General features: G+C 41.3%; 1 protein-coding gene across 1 annotated transcript in view; it reads left to right on the forward strand.

The window, feature by feature from the left end:
* The first annotated feature begins 7,821 nt into the window (after positions 1-7,821).
* Positions 7,822-19,424, forward strand: part of PARP11 (poly(ADP-ribose) polymerase family member 11) — a 68,960-nt gene continuing 57,357 nt past the window's right edge. The window contains exon 1 of the mRNA XM_037064707.1: positions 7,822-8,016. Coding sequence (XP_036920602.1) covers positions 7,999-8,016 — 18 coding nt within the window. The 5' untranslated portion in view covers positions 7,822-7,998. The remainder of the gene's footprint in view (positions 8,017-19,424) is intronic.

Consider the following 19,424-nt stretch of genomic DNA (forward strand, 5'->3'; position numbering starts at 1 on the left):
CCCACCCCCCAGCCCCAAGCTGGAAGCAGGAGGCCATAAGCCAGAAACTGTTTCAGAGAGTGTGAATACTGCTTTCCCATGTATGTGAATATTGCCTTCTACTCCATGATATATATTATATTTGTTTTAACATTAAAATGTTAGACTTTTATCTATTAAGGAAAGTTGGTAGAGGTATAAGTTACTAAAGGTATAATGGGATAGAGTCATTTATTTTCCTTGGCATAAGGCTGTAAGCCTTGGGGTCAAAACAAAGTTGTAACTTTGGTTGGAGAGCTTGGGGATTAGGACTGGTGAACATCTTTCTGAGTGTGGCTCTGGGATCCTTGAATCTATGTAAAGAAGGAAGGAGGTCAGGAGAGTAAACAAGGTAAGTGAAAGCCAACATTCTATTGAAAAATTAATTGTTTTAATAGCTTTATTAAGATATAATTCACATATCATACAACTCCTCCATTTAAAATGCATAATTCAATGGCTTTTAATATAAAGGTCTGTGTCTTGAGAAAGCAGGACACAGGGCATGAGAAGAGCTGGTGACCATCAGGTACAAACAGAGTCTTTAGGAGTAGAAGGAAAGGCAATATCCTGTTTTAAAATTCAATTTATTCTATGTCCTTCCCCCTAGTCAGACACACATCACTCCACTGCTCCCCAGCTCTCCAGCCCAAACTGGACCAAAGCTCCATCCACAGACATTTACTTGGTTTGCTGGGCAGAAGCAATAGATGCCACTGATGAACTTGCAGGAAAAAAAGGAGTGCTTGAGTTGGTGGGAGAAGGGAGCAAAGGGCCAGGGAAAGGGTCATAAATGGTAAAGCAGTGAGCAACACTGCTTAAAAAAAACAAACATGATTTTATCCTAGGAGAGTACTTGAATTCCAATTGCAATTGCAACTGGGTAAGCAGGACTGGTGTCAGAAGCAGGTGGGTTGAAACCACATTGAGAGTGGGCATAGTGTGGTGATTAGGAGCACTGGATCTGAAGCCAGGTTTGGGTCTCTGTCCTTTGCCAAGTAAGGGATAATAAGAGTATCAACTGTACCTGGTTGCTGTGAGAATTATATTCGTTAACATATGTAAAGAGCTTATAACATTGCCAGGCACATACTTAGTGTAAATACTTGCTAATTGTTATATCGGGGTACATCTCTCTTCCTCCCTTTCCAAAAACACACACTCCTTAGGGACTTCATACCAGTTGTTTCCTATGCATGGAATACTCTTTGCCCTGATATCCATTAAGCTTGCTCTGTTACCTCCTCCAGATTTTACCTCAAATGCTATTTGCTCAATGAGGACCATCCTGACTACACTCAATACCCCTTACCTGATCTATGTTTTTTCTATAATTCTTATTATCTTACAGCATCGGCACAATGTTTGTTACACTACATTAAGTGTTTCCCCCCACTCCTGGTCCAGGGCCTTCCCACCCCCACCACTCAGCATCTAGATTCCACAAGGGCAGGAATTTTCCTCCATCTTGTTCACTGACCTATCCTAAGAGGCTAGAGACAGTGCCTGGAACATGGACAGTGCTTGCTAAATATTTGCTAAGTGAAGAATAGAAGAGTAATTCATATGAGATAATCTGCTGCAATTTCCTGGATGTGCTCACAAGGAACACGTAATGACCTGGAATGTCTGGAATGACCTAAGTGCAAACAGTGCACCACTGGCTGCCCTTTCCACCACTTTAGGCTTTTACTTCCTCCCGCTCTCTTGATTTTGAAAATGATTTCTTACGCAAGTGTTTTCCTGCTTTTTGCCTTTAGCCTCAAGACTTCTCGCACTCTTTCCCAAGTCAGTTCTATTGTCCTTTTCCAGATCACCCCTATTAAGCTCCCTTTTACAACGTGATGACCCAAACCCTTATGTGGCGTTCCTAGAAGGCAAGCTTCAGCCAGGAACGTCGCAGCTTCAGAGCCTTTTCAGAATTCTCCCTCTTCTAATTGGGATGGCCACACATCTCAGCTGCTGCTTTTGACTGCTGCTGTGAGCTGCATGTTGATGCCCATCATTGTGCCGAGATAATTTCCCTGAGCTGCGGAAACTAATAATCAGTAGTATTTTCAATAGAGCCTTTCCATTTAGTTAGTGTGGGTGCGTTATTCAGCATTTCATTTGAGGGGGGGTGAATTTGGTTTCTTCTCATGTTTCCTAATTAGGAAGATTTACAAGATTCATTTTGATTTTTTGAAAAATTCCTTTCCAGGAATGCTTATCTCGGCTTCAGCAAGTGTTTCATCTGCTGATTTCACCTCTTTAATTCCTGCTGGGTTGTTCACATGTCAGACCCTAGCAGCAGGGCTGATTCTGAGGCTGCCTCGCTGCTGGCTCTGTTTCAGACTGAGGCTGGGTCTTTATATTCAAGGCTGATGGGCACAAATGAAGCTCTTTTCTCCCTTGCTCCTGTACCCCTTCTCTTCTTTTGCGCTCTTTTAGTCTCCCGCTCCTCTTTTATGTCAAATCCATCTCGTCTTCCATATGCATTCCTAGTGCTTCAGTTCTGGCTGTAACTGTGGTCTTTAAAATTTAAAACAATTATGAACATAACATTGAAATAATATGTACTATATCCTGCATCTCACCACTTACTTGGTTCTCTTTTCCCCTCCTATTGTCTTTATGGGAGACTGATTCCCAACCCCCAAATCCACTTTGCTGCTCAACTACCTGCTTTCTGATTATGTTCTTGCTTTCGAGCGATTGTTTTTCCTATGCTCATCTCTCTCTCTTTCCTTCACGGCATTTCTTCTCACTTCTCCTGGCATTCAAATATTTAGTAAACTCCACCAGGTGGGAGTGGGGCTGTAGTCACCCAGGCTCCTGGGACTGGGTTTAGCAGGGTTTAAGACATCTCCTTCCAGAACACACACAGAAAACATGAGAGATAAAGTAAAATGTCTTCCATTTGTTTGGTCTTCCCAAGAAAACTAGTGAGACCATGGTCAGTATGCATACTTTCTGCTCTGTGGCATATTGCCCAGAACTATAATGCAGGGAGAAGCATTCCCAAGGCCAGATTCTGAAATAGGCAACATTGCAGGCATTACATGCAGAGAATAACCTATTGAAAGTCGGAGAGGCTGAGCCCCAATGATTGACCCCACCCTTGAGAAAGGTATGAGAGAGTGCTACGAAGATATTTTTTTTAAAATATATTTTATTGATTATACCATTACAGTTGTTCTATTCCCCCCCTTCAATCCCTTCCACCCGCACCCTCCCTCCCCCACCATTCTGCCCCCCTTAGTTTATAACCACGTGTCTCAAGTTCTTTGGATTCTATATTTCCCCCACTATTCTCGCCCTCCCCCCTATCTATTTTCTACCTACCATCTATGCTATTTTCTGTGCCTTCTCCCCCCTTCTCCCCCTCCCACTCCCCTGTTTCTAACCCTCCATGTGTTCTTCATTTCTATGGTTCCACTCCTGATCTAGCTGTCCTCTTGGTTTGCTTTTGTTTTAGGTGTGGTTGTTAATAACTGTGTGTTTGCTGTCCTTTCACTGTTCATATTTTTCATCTTCTTTTTCTTATATAAGTCCCTTTAGCATTTCATATAATAAGGGCTTGGTGATGATGAACTCCTTGAACTTGACCTTATCTGAGAAGCACTTTATCTGTCCTTCCATTCTAAATGAAAGTTTTGCTGGATAAAGCAATCTTGGCTGTAGGTCTTTGGATTTCATGACTTGGAATACTTCTTTCCAGCCCCTTCTTGCCTGTAAGGTCTCTTTTGAGAAATCCGCTGACAGTCTGATGGGTACTCCTTTGTAGGTGACTGTCCCCTTATCCCTTGATGCTTCTAGGATTCTCTCCTTCATTTTGGTCTTGGCTAATGTAATTATGATGTGCCTTGGTGTGTTCCTTCTTGGGTCCAACTTCTTTGGCACTCTCTGAGCTTCCTGGATTTCCTGGAAGTCTATTTCCTTTGCCAGACTGGGGAAGTTCTCCTTTATTATTTGTTCAAATATGTTTTCCACTCGTGGCTGTTTCTTTCCCCCTTCTGGTACCCCTATAATTCGGATGTTGGAACGTTTAAAGATGTCCTGGAGGTTCCTAAGCCTCTCCTCATTTTTTTGAATTCTCATTTCTTCATTCCTTTCTGGTGGGATGTTTTGTTCTTCCTTCTGGTCCATTCCATTGATTTGAGTCCCCGTTTCCTTTCCATCACTATTGGTTTCCTGTGCATCTCCCTTCATTTCAATTAGTTTAGCCTTCATATATTCCTCTAATTTGTGACTTTGTTCCTCTAATTTGTGACTATAATCTACCAGTTCTGTGAGCATCCTGATAAATAGTGTCCTGAATTGTGCTTCTGAGAGGCTGGCAATTTCTTGGTCACTGAGAGTTATTGGCTCTTGGACTTTGAGTTCTTCTTGCGCCATCTTTTGGGTTGTTCGTGCCTGTTCCATAGCAGGATCAGAGCCCTAAGATGTTCACTAGAACAGGGCAACTAAGTCGCTGGGTTGTGACGCTGTATGTGGGGGCAGGGTCAAAGAGGGACTCTGGTGTCCCATCTGCCGCCTGCCACCACGGCCCTCACCGGTGCCACAGTTGCTGCTGTCACCTGGCCCACGCGTCTCGTCCCACTGCTCGGGAGTGTGCCACCGCCGTCAGCCCTCGCCCCCTGGGGCCTGCGTGGTCCGTCTCACTGTGCGCGAATATGCGCCCTCGGTCTGCCCCACACCCCAACTGGTTCCGGTCTGCCTGTGTGCCTGGGTCAGGGGCCCTGTCCTGCCCGACCCTGCTCGCTGCTGGTTCCGCCCCTCTTACCATCCCCGTTGAACGGTTAGATGTAGTCGGACTTCCGTATAATTCAATTTTCTGTCCTTTGGTTGTGTCTTTGTTTCTCCAAACCTTTGTTTTATTCAAACTTGGTTGTGGGAGAAGGCACAGTGTTTCCACCTATGCCTCCATCTTGGCGGAAGTCCTACGAAGATATTTTTTTATGAGGATATTTATAAGTCCCAGATCCATTACATTTCCTCAGCAAAGTAAGAGGTGCATTATACTTAGTACAAACCTTAATAAATAAGGCCCAGATCATTTAAATGAGGATGAGTAACACTGGCCTGCTACCTCAGGTAAACCTTAGAGTTCATTCCCAGTCTACATGGGTCCGCAGGATTTGGCCACTTGTTGGCATACGAGAATACAATGTCTAAGAGAAACTGGAGATCCATATTGTTTGATGTGAAATTTCCTGCTTTAAAAAGCATTTCTAAATACTCTGTGTGTACTAAAGCTCCTTAGCTATCAGTTTGCGACCCCAGGCCTAAACGATCAGTAAGGCCCATTCCCACACTTGCTCTATAAGTGGTTTTAGATCAAGAATAATAAGAAAAAATTATCTAAAATTTGCACATCTGCTTTCAGTTTATGAAATATGTTTCCTCCATATTACTTTGGGATATATTACTTTGGGATATATTCTGACCTGATACATATCCAAACCAGTTGTGTTCTCTCTACTCTATTCTCCGACCACCAACTCAGGCAACCCAAAGTCTTTTAGGAAATGAAGACTAGTCCCAACCACAAAAGGTTGAGGACCTAGTCCCAATCTTTCTAGTTAAACTTGCTTTGTAAAATTCCACTCCACCTTTGATGAAGAGCTAATTCCTAAATTACTTAAACTGTTACTGTTCACTTAACAGAACTTGCTTAAGACAATTTTAAAAAGCACCATTAACAATGGACCTATTTCATTAATTATGAATAAATTTTAATCCTAAATAAAAGAATAACAAATTGAACCCAGGAGCATAGTCAAAGACAAATGAATACATGATGGAGAGTTTATTTCAAGACTGTAAGGATACGTTGAACATTTGGGAATCTACTAGTATATATTTCATTATATTAATACGCTGGAGTAAAAAATAAATACAGTTATCAAGTTTATGAGAAAATTGATTAAATTTAACATCCTTTACTAATTAAAAGCTAATAATAAACTAGGAATGTAAGAAAATTTCTTTAAAGGCAATTTAAAGAATATCTAGCACCAAGGAGGGGCAAATGCTTATCTTACTGCATTAAAGACTGAATGCCCATTATCTGATCCTCCATCCTTCAAAAATTTTCTGAGGTTTCAGCCAATGCAACAGGTAGGTAGAAAACTGCATTCTTTGTAGGTGATGTGATTATTGACATAAAATTCAGAAACATCAGCTGACAAACTACTAGGACTAATAAGAAATTTTCACAGTATGGTAGGATACAAGATTACACAAAAGTCAATAGTTTTCCCTGTTCATGATAACAAAAAAACCCTATAAAATATCTAAGAACAAACTTCACAAGAATTGTGTAAATCTACATAAAAGTTTTTTTTGGTATTTAACATATAAAAGACCTAAGTACATCAAGACATGTGTTCCTGAATAAGAGGACTCGTGATTTTGAGAAATTGGAAATAGCATTAGGAGACTTGCTTTATGAGAGAACAAATATATTACCAAGTTATAATAAGTGTGGCATAGCACAGGAATTAGCAGAGAGCCAGTAAAATAGATGAGAATGTTCAGGAACAGATACACAAAAATTTAGTTTTTGATTGATGGTGGCATTTTAAAGTGGGGAAGGAATAGATTATTGAAGAATTGTTATTGGGGTGACTGGTTAACATTTGGCAAAAAGTAGACAAAAAAGTAAAATGAAGATTCTCTACCTCAATTCATTTGTAAAAATAAATTAGAGATTGAAAATATACATAATATTTTTAGTATAGTTTGGCAATATGTATCAAAGTTTGAGGTTTCCATAATTTCTTATTGAACAGTTCCATTTCTTAGAACTTGGTCCAAGGAGGTAAATGGACAAATGTACAGAAATGTTAGTACAAAAATGTTTACTGCTTAATTTTTATGAGATAGTAAGAAATTAAAAACCACTTAAATGTCTATCATGATGGATTACTTCAAATGTGTGTAACATACATACAAATTACGGAATGACATGAGTCTTTAAAATGACTTTACAATGATGAAATACATTTATGTGTATCAGAATGAAGACTATCCACATCATATTAAGTGAAAATAATGTCATGTTTTAAGTCTGCAGGTACTCTTTGATTTTTTTTTTTAACATGCGAAGGTATAGAAAAGCCCAGGAGGATCTATAGCAAACTGTTTCTTTTCCATTTCCAAAGGGTAGATTCTACTTTTTGCCTAGAAGATTCATCCCCTCTCTTAGCTCTTTTACCCAGGTAGCTTCAGTATAAGTACATCCTTAAACTTCTTATGGGGAGGAGGGGATGGGAGCAGACATCTCTCCTAGGTAAGCACGATCTCTTAGAACCCTGTACTTGCCATGTTCCCTATACACCATGCTGCACCTTTTTATTTATCTGCATTACTTTTTGCTTTTTTCTTTATACTCTAAGCTCCATGAGGGCATGGACTCCATTTTGGTCATTCTTATTCTCTGGAGAGCCTAGCAGTGCCTGACAAACAGCTGCCACTACTTGAGCTCTTGCTCTATGCCAAATACCGTGCTGGGTACTTTAGATTGTAAAGCTTGCCCCAATGTCACTGCGTGTACTGGGATCAATTACCAGGCCCTACGCTCAACCACGGAAAGAAATACAACCAACCGTGGCTTGGGGAGCATTTGACGGGGATGTTGCATTGGGGATTTAATAGTAAAACGGTGGTTGGACTAGAAGCCTTTTAAACTCTGTTACAATCCAGATACTCACAAGCCCCTCCCATTACAACCCGCCAGCAGAGTCCGGAAAAGAGCGGGGCGGGGCGGTGGGAGGGGCAAGCTTCCGGGGGGAGGCGGGGCGGGGCCTGAGCTTTGGGCGGAAGTCGGTGGTCCAAAGACGCTGGCTAGTGACAGGGTGGGGAGAAGGAAGGCCTGCCTGCGTAAAGGTTGCCTCTCCATCCCTTCGCTCTCGGGCACCCTAGGAAAAAACCAACACCTCGGACCCGCGGCTAGCCCCTTCCACCAGGCTCTCTCCGATCTATTTCGCCACCGTTATGTGGGAAGCAAATCCGGTGAGCAGCGGGGCGGGACGGGGCGGACCCAATGGGCGGGGTTGGTGGGAGGGGGTTCCCAGGAACTGCTCCCTAGCGTCTGCTTGGGGTTGGATGTTGGGTTCCGGGGTTCGGAGATCCCGGCCCTTGCGGCTTTCCACTCCTGCCCTTTTGAGTTGTGTAGATGGCCCGGTGGGTTCTCCGACGTTGTACTGCTTTCCTAATAGTTATTTTACTGGCTGTGTTTTCTCCGCCTACCTCCCTTCACCTTCGTAAACTTTGTGTTTTGCTTTCAATTGGAGCTTCGGACCTGTTACTCTTCCTTTGCCTTAGGTGTACTTGCCAGTCCCGCCCATCTAAAGCTAGGGTATTCGACCCCCGGGTCTTGAATGAGTCTACAGGGAACCGTCACTATTTCCCTTCTAGGTGGACAGTCATTTAAAACTTGGGGGAACCGAGTGTATGTTCTAAGCCTCTGGATAGTGAAGTTCTTAGATGTTTCTTTTTCAGTGGACAGAACTGGTGACCTGGAATGTTTCAACTGAAAGTTTTGTCTCCATCCTTGTTTGATTCCGGCATATGCATTATACCTGCATGTATTTTTGTTTGATTCGCTTTTATACATTTATTTAATGTACAGCCCTCAAAGAGTGCAGTCTGATTGCCAAAAATAATCCCTCAAGCTCTTGTCAGAGTTGAAATCGCTTAGTAACATGGCAAATGTACACTGTGCTGACTAGATAAATGGCAGAGTCACATTTCAGCAAATTGTTGGACTAAATATGTCAAACTACCCCATATACAGAGACATCTGCCTAAATTTACTTTATAACCCTGTTTCTATAATTGCGAACACTTTTTTGGTGTAATTAATACTTTTCTTCCATTTCTGGAATATATTTCCAGATAAATTACAGAGTTTATCGGTTAATTTGTTAATTTTTAAAGTATTTGTCCAGCAGAGACTGCTATATGTATTTGTTGGTTGCACAGTGTAGTTCCCTCCCAGTTCATCATGTAACAGTGATCATTTGAGATTTTTTTTTTTGGTTTATACGTATAGTCCTCTAGTATCAGGTTACATCAGAGGAAAGTAGTTGCTGGTATTTGATTTTAGCAAAAATCAAATATGATTTTTAAAATATGAGAAAGTGCTGTCTGCATATATATTAAGTTTCACTGTCATCAACAACCTTCATTTTGTATTGTCTGTGTGTGTATGTGTTCAGTTTTTGTTGGCAGTCTTCCTTGTCTTGATTTCTCTGTAACAAACCTTTTAGTCACCCAAGTTCATGTCTTGCTCAAAGTCACATGTTTTAAATCCTCCACTATGTCCTAAGCTCCATATGAGCAAGGATTTTTGTCTGTTTTGTTTATTGTGGTATTCTCAGTTTAGAGAACAGAGCCTGGCACACTTAATAGGCACTCAGAAAATATTTGTTGATTAACAAAGGTGATTGTACTGAAGAGAGGCCTTTGGTCTCACTGTTTATTCTCCATCCTCCATTACATATACATCAGCATTTGCTATTGGGTCATTTGTATGTTTGTGAGGATTATAAAAGCATTAATGAATGTGTCATATATTTGGTTTGTTATATCCTCTCTCTCCTTTGTAAGAAATGCTGTTTTCTCTGTTATAACCCTAACACTTTTGCTTGATTTCAATAGATTGATTTTTATTAAAAGTAGTGAGCCTTCTGCATAGAATCCCATTTCTTTTAACCCTTAACTGGAATGTGCCTTAAGGCTACTAGGTTTACATACTACTAACACTGTTTGTTTTCATATAACCATATAAATACTGACAACAAAGTTTGGTTTTAAAAATACAGACAACATTCCACATGTGGATTTCTCTCATAATTTGTTAGTTTCTTTTAGTAGAAGAGGCATTTGGATAGTCTCTCCAGATGCACTCATGGAATGAAAATTTATTTTAATGTTACCCTAAGCCAAACAACTGGGAAGGTTTTTTAAAAAACACAATGATCTTAAAAGATAAATGCAGGTGACTTTTGCATTACTCATCAATTTAAATCACTGTTTATCATTTTTTCCATTGAATGAGAGAATAAATACTATATGAAAGAAGGTCATTTGTAAACTGCCTTAATGAAGACTTCTGCCTAGTTTCTTCCTGTACCGTTTTGTTAGCATCCTTAGTATGCCACTTGTGATTTGCAAAGATACCTCCTATTGCAAATATACCTTCTGTGTAGTAGTATATTCCACTCACAAGTGCTTTGAGGAAATGTTACACTGGGTTATGTGTAGTTTCACTATAAACATCTTTGCCTCAAGCGTTTTTGTTACAAGCATTTTCACAACAAACATTTTCACCACACAGCTCATTGGCAGTAAGACAATTTCACCATAAAAGGTAAAATAATTACTTGACGTTTTGGTTTCATTTCTTCATGATGAATCAACCAACAATGTATTTAAGCTAGTTGTCAGTTTGGTTTCATTTCTCCATTGGCAAAGTTCTTGTAGTACTCCCATTTTTATATTATATAAATCTTAACTGGATTGCATACTATACTAGAAAATAATAACATATCAGTTTTTGCATATTTTTGGTCAGTATAACAGATCCCATCAAAACTACCCATCACAACCAAGTTTACTGAGCTGTGGCAAACATAACAGAGGCAGCTACTAATTCATAATAGTCTTTGAGAACGTTATTTATTCTCCAAGTTCTGGAAACAGTATCTCTCTTAATGAAAGAAGAAATTTTAGTGAAAAAAGAAAAAGTGCAATGCTGAATGAGGAGACAAATTAACACCAAAAAAATGTGTACTTGAACAAAACACTTGGACGACAATGTATTTTCATTTTTTGCAATGGTCTTTTTAATCTTATTGCTTTTTCATGTTTCATTATGTTCTTCTTAATGTCTCCCTTTTAGTTTTTGTTCTTTTATCTTTTATGGTGAAATTTCCTATGGTTAATTAGTTGTTCGGTGAAAATGCTGTGGCAAGGATGTTTACCATGAAACCTACTGGACGTGTGTACACTGACCCTGGGAATAGTAATATTTAGAGGCAGTCGCCCCTTTAGGTAGAAAGTCTCCTGACATAGTTTGAGTGTGAAAGATTACCACTGAACTCCTAGTATTTCCTTGGTCAGAGGGGAGGACCCAGAACAAGATAATCCAGGAGCTACAAAAACTTTATTTAAGTACACAATTTCATTTTCTTTTTGAAGAAAGTCATGAGGTCAGTGATGATTCTGTTGAAGCCAGTCCCTGACCTGACACCTTGAGGTAAGCATAATGTCCCTGCCAAGACAGACCAGATTGACAGAAGCAACACGCACACTCACTTCTTATATGAGCTCTTGGCAGTTCTTCATCCACCTGGGGGACGTAGCTCTTTACTAATATCCTCCAGTTTAGGAAAGTTGCGACATTTGTAGAAAGGAGTTGGAAGGGTTGCCATTGTTGCCTTGACTCTGTATACCCTGGCTTCAACCTACCTGTCTCTGTCTGTGATTGTCTTATCCCTGTTTATTGGGGTTGGAATTAAGTAGATCATTATTACATATGAGGGAGTTTCAGCTTCTCTCTGTCACACTGATGAGCAAAAATGAAAAATGAGCCCTGGCTGGTGTGGCTCAGTTGGTTGGAGCATTGTCCCGTGAACTGAAAGGTCAGGGGTTTGATTCCCAGTGAGGGCATGTGACTGGGTTGTGGGTTTGGTTCCCTGTCAGGGGGTGTTCAGGAGGCACTTGATCATCAGTGTTCCTCTCACATTGATGTTTCTCTCTGTCTGTCTGTCTGGGTCTGTCTATTTGTCTCTCTCTCCTTTTCTGGAATCAGCCGATATGCCCTCAGGTGAGGATTAAAAAAGAGAGAGAGAGAATGAAAAATTATAAACATCTGTTCAAGATTACAAACCATCTATTACAATAGTAAGGCTTTTACACAAAGTGGTAAGCCCTTCTAAAATTCCTTTATACTTACTAACTCATACGGTTAGAATAATCTGATAGGTTAGCTAAGGGAAGGGAAATGATTTTCCCAAGACCACTCTGGTAAGTAAGCAACAGAATTTGATTAGTCCCCATGTCCTCTTTCACCCCATTTCATTGCTTAGTGGTAGCAGTGATGACAGTTGTATGCTTGTGTCATGCTTACCTGCTAAGCCACCTTTTTCTCTGTTATTTTTATCTTCATACCTGCTTCCAAACTCCCTTGAAACTATGATTCTTTCTCCTTTTTTGGGGGGTCAAACTTCTTGAAAGAATAGTCATATTTTTTTTTATCATTCTTTACTCATACCTCAGCTGCAGCCCCACTTCTGTCCCCAAGCCTTAACTTGCTGGAAGGTTACCAGGAACCTTTGAATGACCATATACAGTGGCAGCCTTTATGTCTTCAACCTCTTCTCTCTTTCTGTAGCATTAATGCTTTTACGGGTGTTTGCCATCGCTCTCTTTTTTGGTTTTCCTGAAACTACACCTTTGATTTTTTTCTTTCTATAATTTATCATTGAATCATAATCTTGACTTGGCTGCACTGCTTTTTTTTTTTTTTATCCCTGAAATGTTCTACTCTAACCTTTTGTTTGTTTGTTCCTCTCAGCACCTTCTGTTTGTTGAGCTTCATGACTTTGGATACCACTCTGGTGATTACGCATGCCCAATGTGCATCTGTAGTCCTGACTCCTTTCTTGAGCTGGGTGGTGGACAATTCTACAGGCTGTCCCTCGGATATGTCTAAACCAGACTCAAGTTATTGATTTATTATTTTACTCAGTCAACAAATATTTAGTGAGGTAGCTACTACATATAAACCACCATTCTAGACACTAGGGAGGGGTTTATAAATATAGATCAAATCAGAGCCTAACCTCAGGGGTCTAGTATTATATGTTGTGGGTACAAAGTGATCCCAGAGGGTACCTGGGGTACTAGGAATGTTTATTGAAGTTACATTTGAGGTAGGAGTTAAGTTATAGAAGTAGATTTACAGGAAGGTCAAAATACCAAAGCCCACATAAGTGAAAGAATGGCAAGTATGGTTTGGACAAAGTGAAGTGGAGTGGACAGAATGCATATGTGATGAGCAAAGTCTCAGTATGGGTATCCTCAGAGAATGAGGATGAATAGTTGTGGGCAGTGGTAACTAACATCTATGTAATCTCTCTTTTAGTCAGGCAGTATATTTTATAGACATACTCTCAGGCTGGAGGGAGGATGAGGGTAGGATATGTCTGGAAATGAAAGTTTTGTTGAGGATATAGTGTCTATGAAAATGTATTCTTAGCATCAACATACAATCAGGGGCTCATATGCTAATATCTTTATCTTCTTGTCATTCTTTATAATTGTTCTAACAATGGAGTTAGTTTAGCCAAGCTTGGAGTGCAGTGTGACATGCCAGGGTTTGGTGCCTGGGGGCAGTGCTAAAAAAAGTACGCCCACACTTAGGTTATCTAATACTTTGGTGAGGTCATTTGGTGAGGAATTCATACATTATTAGCCTCATTTTTTTAGTGACAATAGAAGACTCAAAGTTCAGTGAACTTTCTGGATAAGGATAGAACCAGGTTTTAAATCTAGAATTTTCTGGTTCCAGAGCACATACTCTTTTCAGTCTATCATAGGACTTAGTATGAGTGAAAAAGGACCTGTGAAGTATGTCAGAGAGAGTCAGCAAAAAAGGAAGGATTCCTGAGCTGCAGGAAATCATGACCTTTTTGTGACATTAACTTCCATGTTTTTAGAACTTTTTTCTACTGATAACAGCACCTGAGCAGGGATAGAGAAATAAGGTAGTCTTCATAGGATTGGCATGGCAGGTACAGCACAGGGCCAAGGAAATAAGTCTAACAGTTTTTGGTTATCAGGGAGGAACAGAGTTTAGGAGGCTGGAGGCCCATGTTTGTAATAGAGGTTTGAAGGAATAAAGTGAGACAGTATGTTCAGTGTGACCCACCTGGCGTAAAATGGTCAAGTGAAATGTGGAGGTATATTGCTTATGCAACTCCCCCTGTCAGAGTTAGGCCTGCTTTTGAATGTCTGATGGCACTCATTGATTTATTGAGCACCTGCTATATGCCAGTCAGTTCTAAGTCCCAGGGTTTACAGTGGCGAACATAACAGACTAGACCCCAGCACTCATGAATTTGCTGTCTGATGCAGGGAAGCAGATGTTGAGCCAATAATTACACAAATAACATTTAACTTCGATTGTAGTGAAAGTTCTAAAAGAAAAAGTATACCATGACAATGTATAATGAGGGGAGCTAGGATAGTACCAGGCTGGGAGATCAGGCAAAGCCACTTTTACAGAGATCTGAAGGATAAACAAGAGTTAGTCGGGTAAAGGTTGAATGCAAGGTGAAGGGGTGAAGGGGACTTTTTTTTTAAGATTTTATTTGTTTACTTTAAGAGAAGGGCAGGGAGGGAGAAAGAAAGGGAGAGAAACATCAATTGTGCTTGCCTTTTCCATGCCCCCTGCTGAGGACATGGCTGATAACCCAGGCATGTGCCTTAGACTGGGAATTCTCAGGCTGGCACTGAATCCACTGAGCCACACTAGCCAGGGCGAGGGGTATTCTGACAGCAGAAATAGTATGAGCAAAGACCCTGAGGCAGAAAGCATCTTGGTGTTTGAGGAACAGAGAAACTGTGTTTGCCTGGGACACAGTGAACCAGAAGATGGCATCAGTAGGTTGGTAGGAACTAGGTTATGCCTGGCTTTGTGGCATATGTTTAGGATTTTGAACCTTATTCTTAGAGGAGTTGGAAGCCGTTGAAGGATTTTTAGTAGGAAGTGACATGAACATATTTGTGTTTTTAAAAAGATCATTCTGGCTCTGTGTGGAAAATGAGTTATGTATTAGACAGAGAGTGTGATGGGCAGAATAATGCTCTCCTTATCCCTGTCCTAAGCCCTGGAAACTGGCAATATGTTAGGTTATATAGCAAAGGAAAATTAAGATTGCTAACTAGCTGACCTTATAATAGAGTGGTTATTTTGGATTATCCAGGCAGGCCCAGTGTAAGTATAAGGGTTCTTAAAAAGTGGAAGATGCCCTGGCTAGTGTAGCTCAGTGGATTGAACGCGGGCTTACAAACCAAAGGATCACGGTTTGATTCCCAGTCAGGGCAAATGCCTGGGTTGCAGGTCAGTTCCCAGTGGGGGACCCATGAGAGGCAACCATACTTGATATTCCTCTCCTTCTCTCCTTCCCTTCCCCTCTAAAGATAAATAAATAAAATCTTTAAAAAAAGTGGAAGATGGAGGTTTAAGAAGTGAGTCAGATGTAACTCTGGGAGAATAGTCAAAGAGACAAAAGGGTGCTGGTTTGGAGATGAAGTAAAGGGACCACAGGGTAAGAAATGTGGGTAGCTCTTAGAAACTGGAAAATCCAAGGAAGTATATTCCCCTGTACAGCCTCCATAAGGGAATCAAGTCCCCCTTGATGTTAGCCCAGTAAGTCCCCTATCAGACTTCTACAGGAATGTAAGGTAATAAATTTGTGTTGCTTACATTTGTGCTAATTTGTTCCAGCAGTAATTGAACACTTTACACAGGTGCATCAGAAAGGCTGTCAGAAGACCATGTAAGAAGCTATGGTGTAGTCCAAAGTGGAGATGAAGGTGACAAAATGGATCAGTTCAAGTGGCACTTTGAATGGTGAATGTTAGGTTTCTTGCAAAGGCAGCCAGAAAGGAAATGTTTTCACTGAGATGGGAGGATTAGAAAAGGGGGAGAGATGGTAAAGATGAAGAGTTTGGAGCCTGTTACAGGTTTAATGTGCCTTTGAGGTATTCAAGTAATAAAGTCAGAGGCAATTGGATAGGTGAGTCTGGAGCTCAGAGAAGAAGGCTAGGGTAGAAATTGCAGTTTAGGTCTCAGCTTATATATAGATGGCTTTTAAAATCATGAGAGTAAGTGAGATCCCTAGGACAGTGTTTCTCAAACTTTCGACACCCATTTAAACCAACAATTTTAAGCAATAAAGCAGTATTTTAAAAATTAGTGATGTTTGGCCCTGGCTGGAGTGGCTCACTGGATTGAGCATGGGCCTGCGAACCAAAGGATCATGGTTTGATTCCCAGTCAGGGCACATGCCTGGGTTGCAGGCCAATTCCCAGCTGGGGATGCATGAGAGGCAACCATACATTGATATTTCTCTCCCTCTCTCTTTCCCTTCCCCTGTAAAGATAAATAAATAAATAAATATTTAAGAAATAAAATAAAATAAATTAGTGATGTTTGTATTATCATTGAAAAGTATGGTATTTTTGCAGCCTCTTACAAAGTAAGCAACTAGCTTGAGATATAGGTTAGACCCAGCACTTTGATTTTTTTAACATATTTTATTGATTATGCCATTACAGTTGTTCTAATTCTCTTCATTCCCCTCTACCCTGCACACCCCCTCCCCCACCATTCTCTCCCCCTTTAGTTTATGTCCACGTGTCTTACGTTCTTTAGATTCTATATTTTCTCTACTATTCTTGCCCTTCCCCCTGTCTATTTTCTACCTACCATCTATGCTACTTATTTTCTGTACCTTTTCCCCCCTTCTCTTCCTCCCACTCCCCTGTTGCTAACCCTCCATGTGATCTTCATTTCTATGGTTCCACTCCTGATCTAGCTGTCTTCTTAGTTTGCTTTTGTTTTAGGTGTGAGTTTGCTGTCCTTTCACTGTTCATATTTTTCATCTTCTTTTTCTTAGGTAATCCCTTTAACATTTCATATAATAAGGGCTTGGTGATGACGAACTCCTTGAGTTTGATTTTATCTGTCCTTTATCAGTCCTTCCATTGTAAATGAAAGCTTTGCTGGATAGAGCAGTCTTGGATGTAGGTCTTTGGATTTCATGACCTGGAATACTTCTTTCCGGCCCCTTCTTGCCTGTAATGTCTCTGTTGAGAAATTAGCTGACAGTCTGATGGGAACTCCTTTGTAGGTGACTGTCCCCTTATCTCTTGCTGCTTCTAGGATCCTCTTCATCTTAATCTCGGCTAATGTAATTATGATGTGCTCTGCTGTGTTCCTTCTTGAGTCCAACTTCTTTGGGACTCTCTGAGCTTCCTGGACTTCCTGGAAATCTATTTCTTTTGCCAGATTGGGGAAGTTCTCCTTTATTATTTGTTCAAATAACTTTTCCACTTGCTCTTTCTCTCCCCCTCTGGTACCCCTATAATTCAGATGTTGGAGCATTTAAAGATGTCCTGGAGGTTCTTAAGCCTCTCCTCATTTTTTTGAATTCTTGTTACTTCACATTTTTCTGTTTGGTCATTTCTTCCTTCCTTCTGGTCCACCCCCTTGATTTGAGTCCCAGTTTCCTTTCCATCACTGTTGGTTTCCTGTGCATTTCCCTTAATTTCAATTAGTTTAGCCTTCATTTGTTCCTCTAATATGTGACTAAAATCGACCAGTTCTGTGAGCATCCTGATCACCAGTGTTTTGAACTGTGCATCTGATAGATTGGCTATTTCTTGGTTGCTTAGAGTTATCGGCTCTGGGGCTTTGCATTCTTCTTGAGCCATATTTTGGACTGTTCATGCCTGTTACATATGAGGAGCGGAGCCCTAGGTGTTCACCAGGGTGAAGCAACCCAGTTGCTGGGTTGTGACGCTGTATGTGGGGGCAGGGTCCAAGAAGGGAAATGGTGGCCCCCCCTCTGCTGCTTCCCGCTGCTGGGCCTGTGAGGTCTGTCTCACTGTTCGCTCCTTTGCTGGTTTATCTGTGCGAATCTGTGACCGTGGTCAGCCTGCCGCCTTGCACCCTCACTGGGGTCCGCCCTTTACTACCCCACACCTGGGATCCACCCATGGCTACCTGGGTGCCTGGGTCAGGAGATCTTTTCTGCCCAACCCTGCTCCGCTGCTGGCTCCGCCCCTCTTGCCGGTCTGGCTGAATGATTCGTTGTTGTCGTTGTTGTCGGACTTCCATATAGTTCAATTTTCTGTGTTTTGGCTGCATTTTTGTTACTGAAACTTTGTTGACTTTAAACTTGGTGGTTCAAGGAGGCACAGTGTTTCCACCTACGCCTCCATCTTGGTGGAAGTCTCAGCACTTTGATTTTTTCAACCCGATATTTTTACTAAATTAAGAAACCTCATGCTTTAATTATAGATTTTCAAGATTTGCAACTGGTAACTGGTATTTGCTAACTGTCAGATGTTATGGAATATACCATATTTCTCAAGACTGAGAAATTAGGGGAAGACTTCTCCTTGAAGACTATTCCTAGTGCTCTATCAGTTGCCAAATTGACACACTTATAGTATTAAATAACTATAGGGATAAAGGTTTCAGCCAGCCTGAATGTTTGGAAGATAGGAGTATAGGTATCATTGGTGATTCTTAGATTATTTCAGTCTCTGGAGAGTATCCGTTCTTGCTTTGTTGTAACATGTGAGAGTATGTATATATCCATAATAATAATAAAATCAGTCTCCTCTGATGAGTAAAGAAAACCCTCAGATTCTGGGAAGGAATCATACTGTAGCAGTTGAGCTATTTGCTGCAGCTTAGTTTGGTGACTTTGAAAAACCTGGTGACTTATCATCAGTATCAAAAATTGGGGTACTTGGGGATATACAAGATGGTGGCAGAGTACCTTGCATCACCGTCTACTTGCTCCCAAACACAGACAGGATGAGCAGTTAAAACACAGAGTTCAGAGTTAGAGCGCCCGAGTTAGTTCTTATGCTGCTGAGAATGTGGGGAGTGTGAAGCAATGGGCAAGAACCAGCCTTCCTCCAGGGCACCTGGGAGTTGGCAGGCTGGGCTTTGTAAGTGAGCCAGCTCCCCAGCCCAGCACTTCTGGCTACACAGAGTTGGGACAGTGGCTGACTGTCTTAGTAGGCATAAGCTAGCAGAGAGGAGAGAGAAGCCATGGGAAGTTTGGGCCCCAGAAACTGTACTGGGGGAGCAGGTGTGCCTGAGCTGAAGTGCTCCAAATGGAGCAGGGTCTCTGCCACCACCCTGTTATATAGCTGCAGGGTTTCTGAATGCCATTCAGGAAAGATCCAGAGAGAGGCTTTCTCTAAAACTGCCTGAGGCTCTGAAAGGCAGTGGCCTTCCCTGACTGTGAGAGACTGCGATTTTTGGGGAGGGAGATGGTGTGGAGAACATCCCCCCAGGAACTGGTGCTACAGCATTGATACCGCACAGAAACTCCTTTTAAAGGAAAGCTGAGGCATGACCCAGACTCAGCAGTGACCTGGGGCTCCCAGGCCTTTGTGCTGGTGCAGTGGCTTTCCTAAGGAAAAACTCAGAGTGGTAGAGTATAGTGAAGGAATAGTAGGACTTGAACAGGGGGCTCAAGGATGGTCTGCGAGCAGGGGACTGTCCAGAGTGGAGAATTCTGGTGGAACCTCTTATGAGAGAGCAGCAGGATCAGGCCTGGAATCTATGAGCTGAATGCCTGAGATTTGCTTTAGCCAGCCAA

This window comes from Sturnira hondurensis, unplaced genomic scaffold (assembly GCF_014824575.4).
Source record: "Sturnira hondurensis isolate 20B ecotype Veracruz unplaced genomic scaffold, ASM1482457v3 Scaffold0015509, whole genome shotgun sequence".
Taxonomy (NCBI): domain Eukaryota; kingdom Metazoa; phylum Chordata; class Mammalia; order Chiroptera; family Phyllostomidae; genus Sturnira; species Sturnira hondurensis.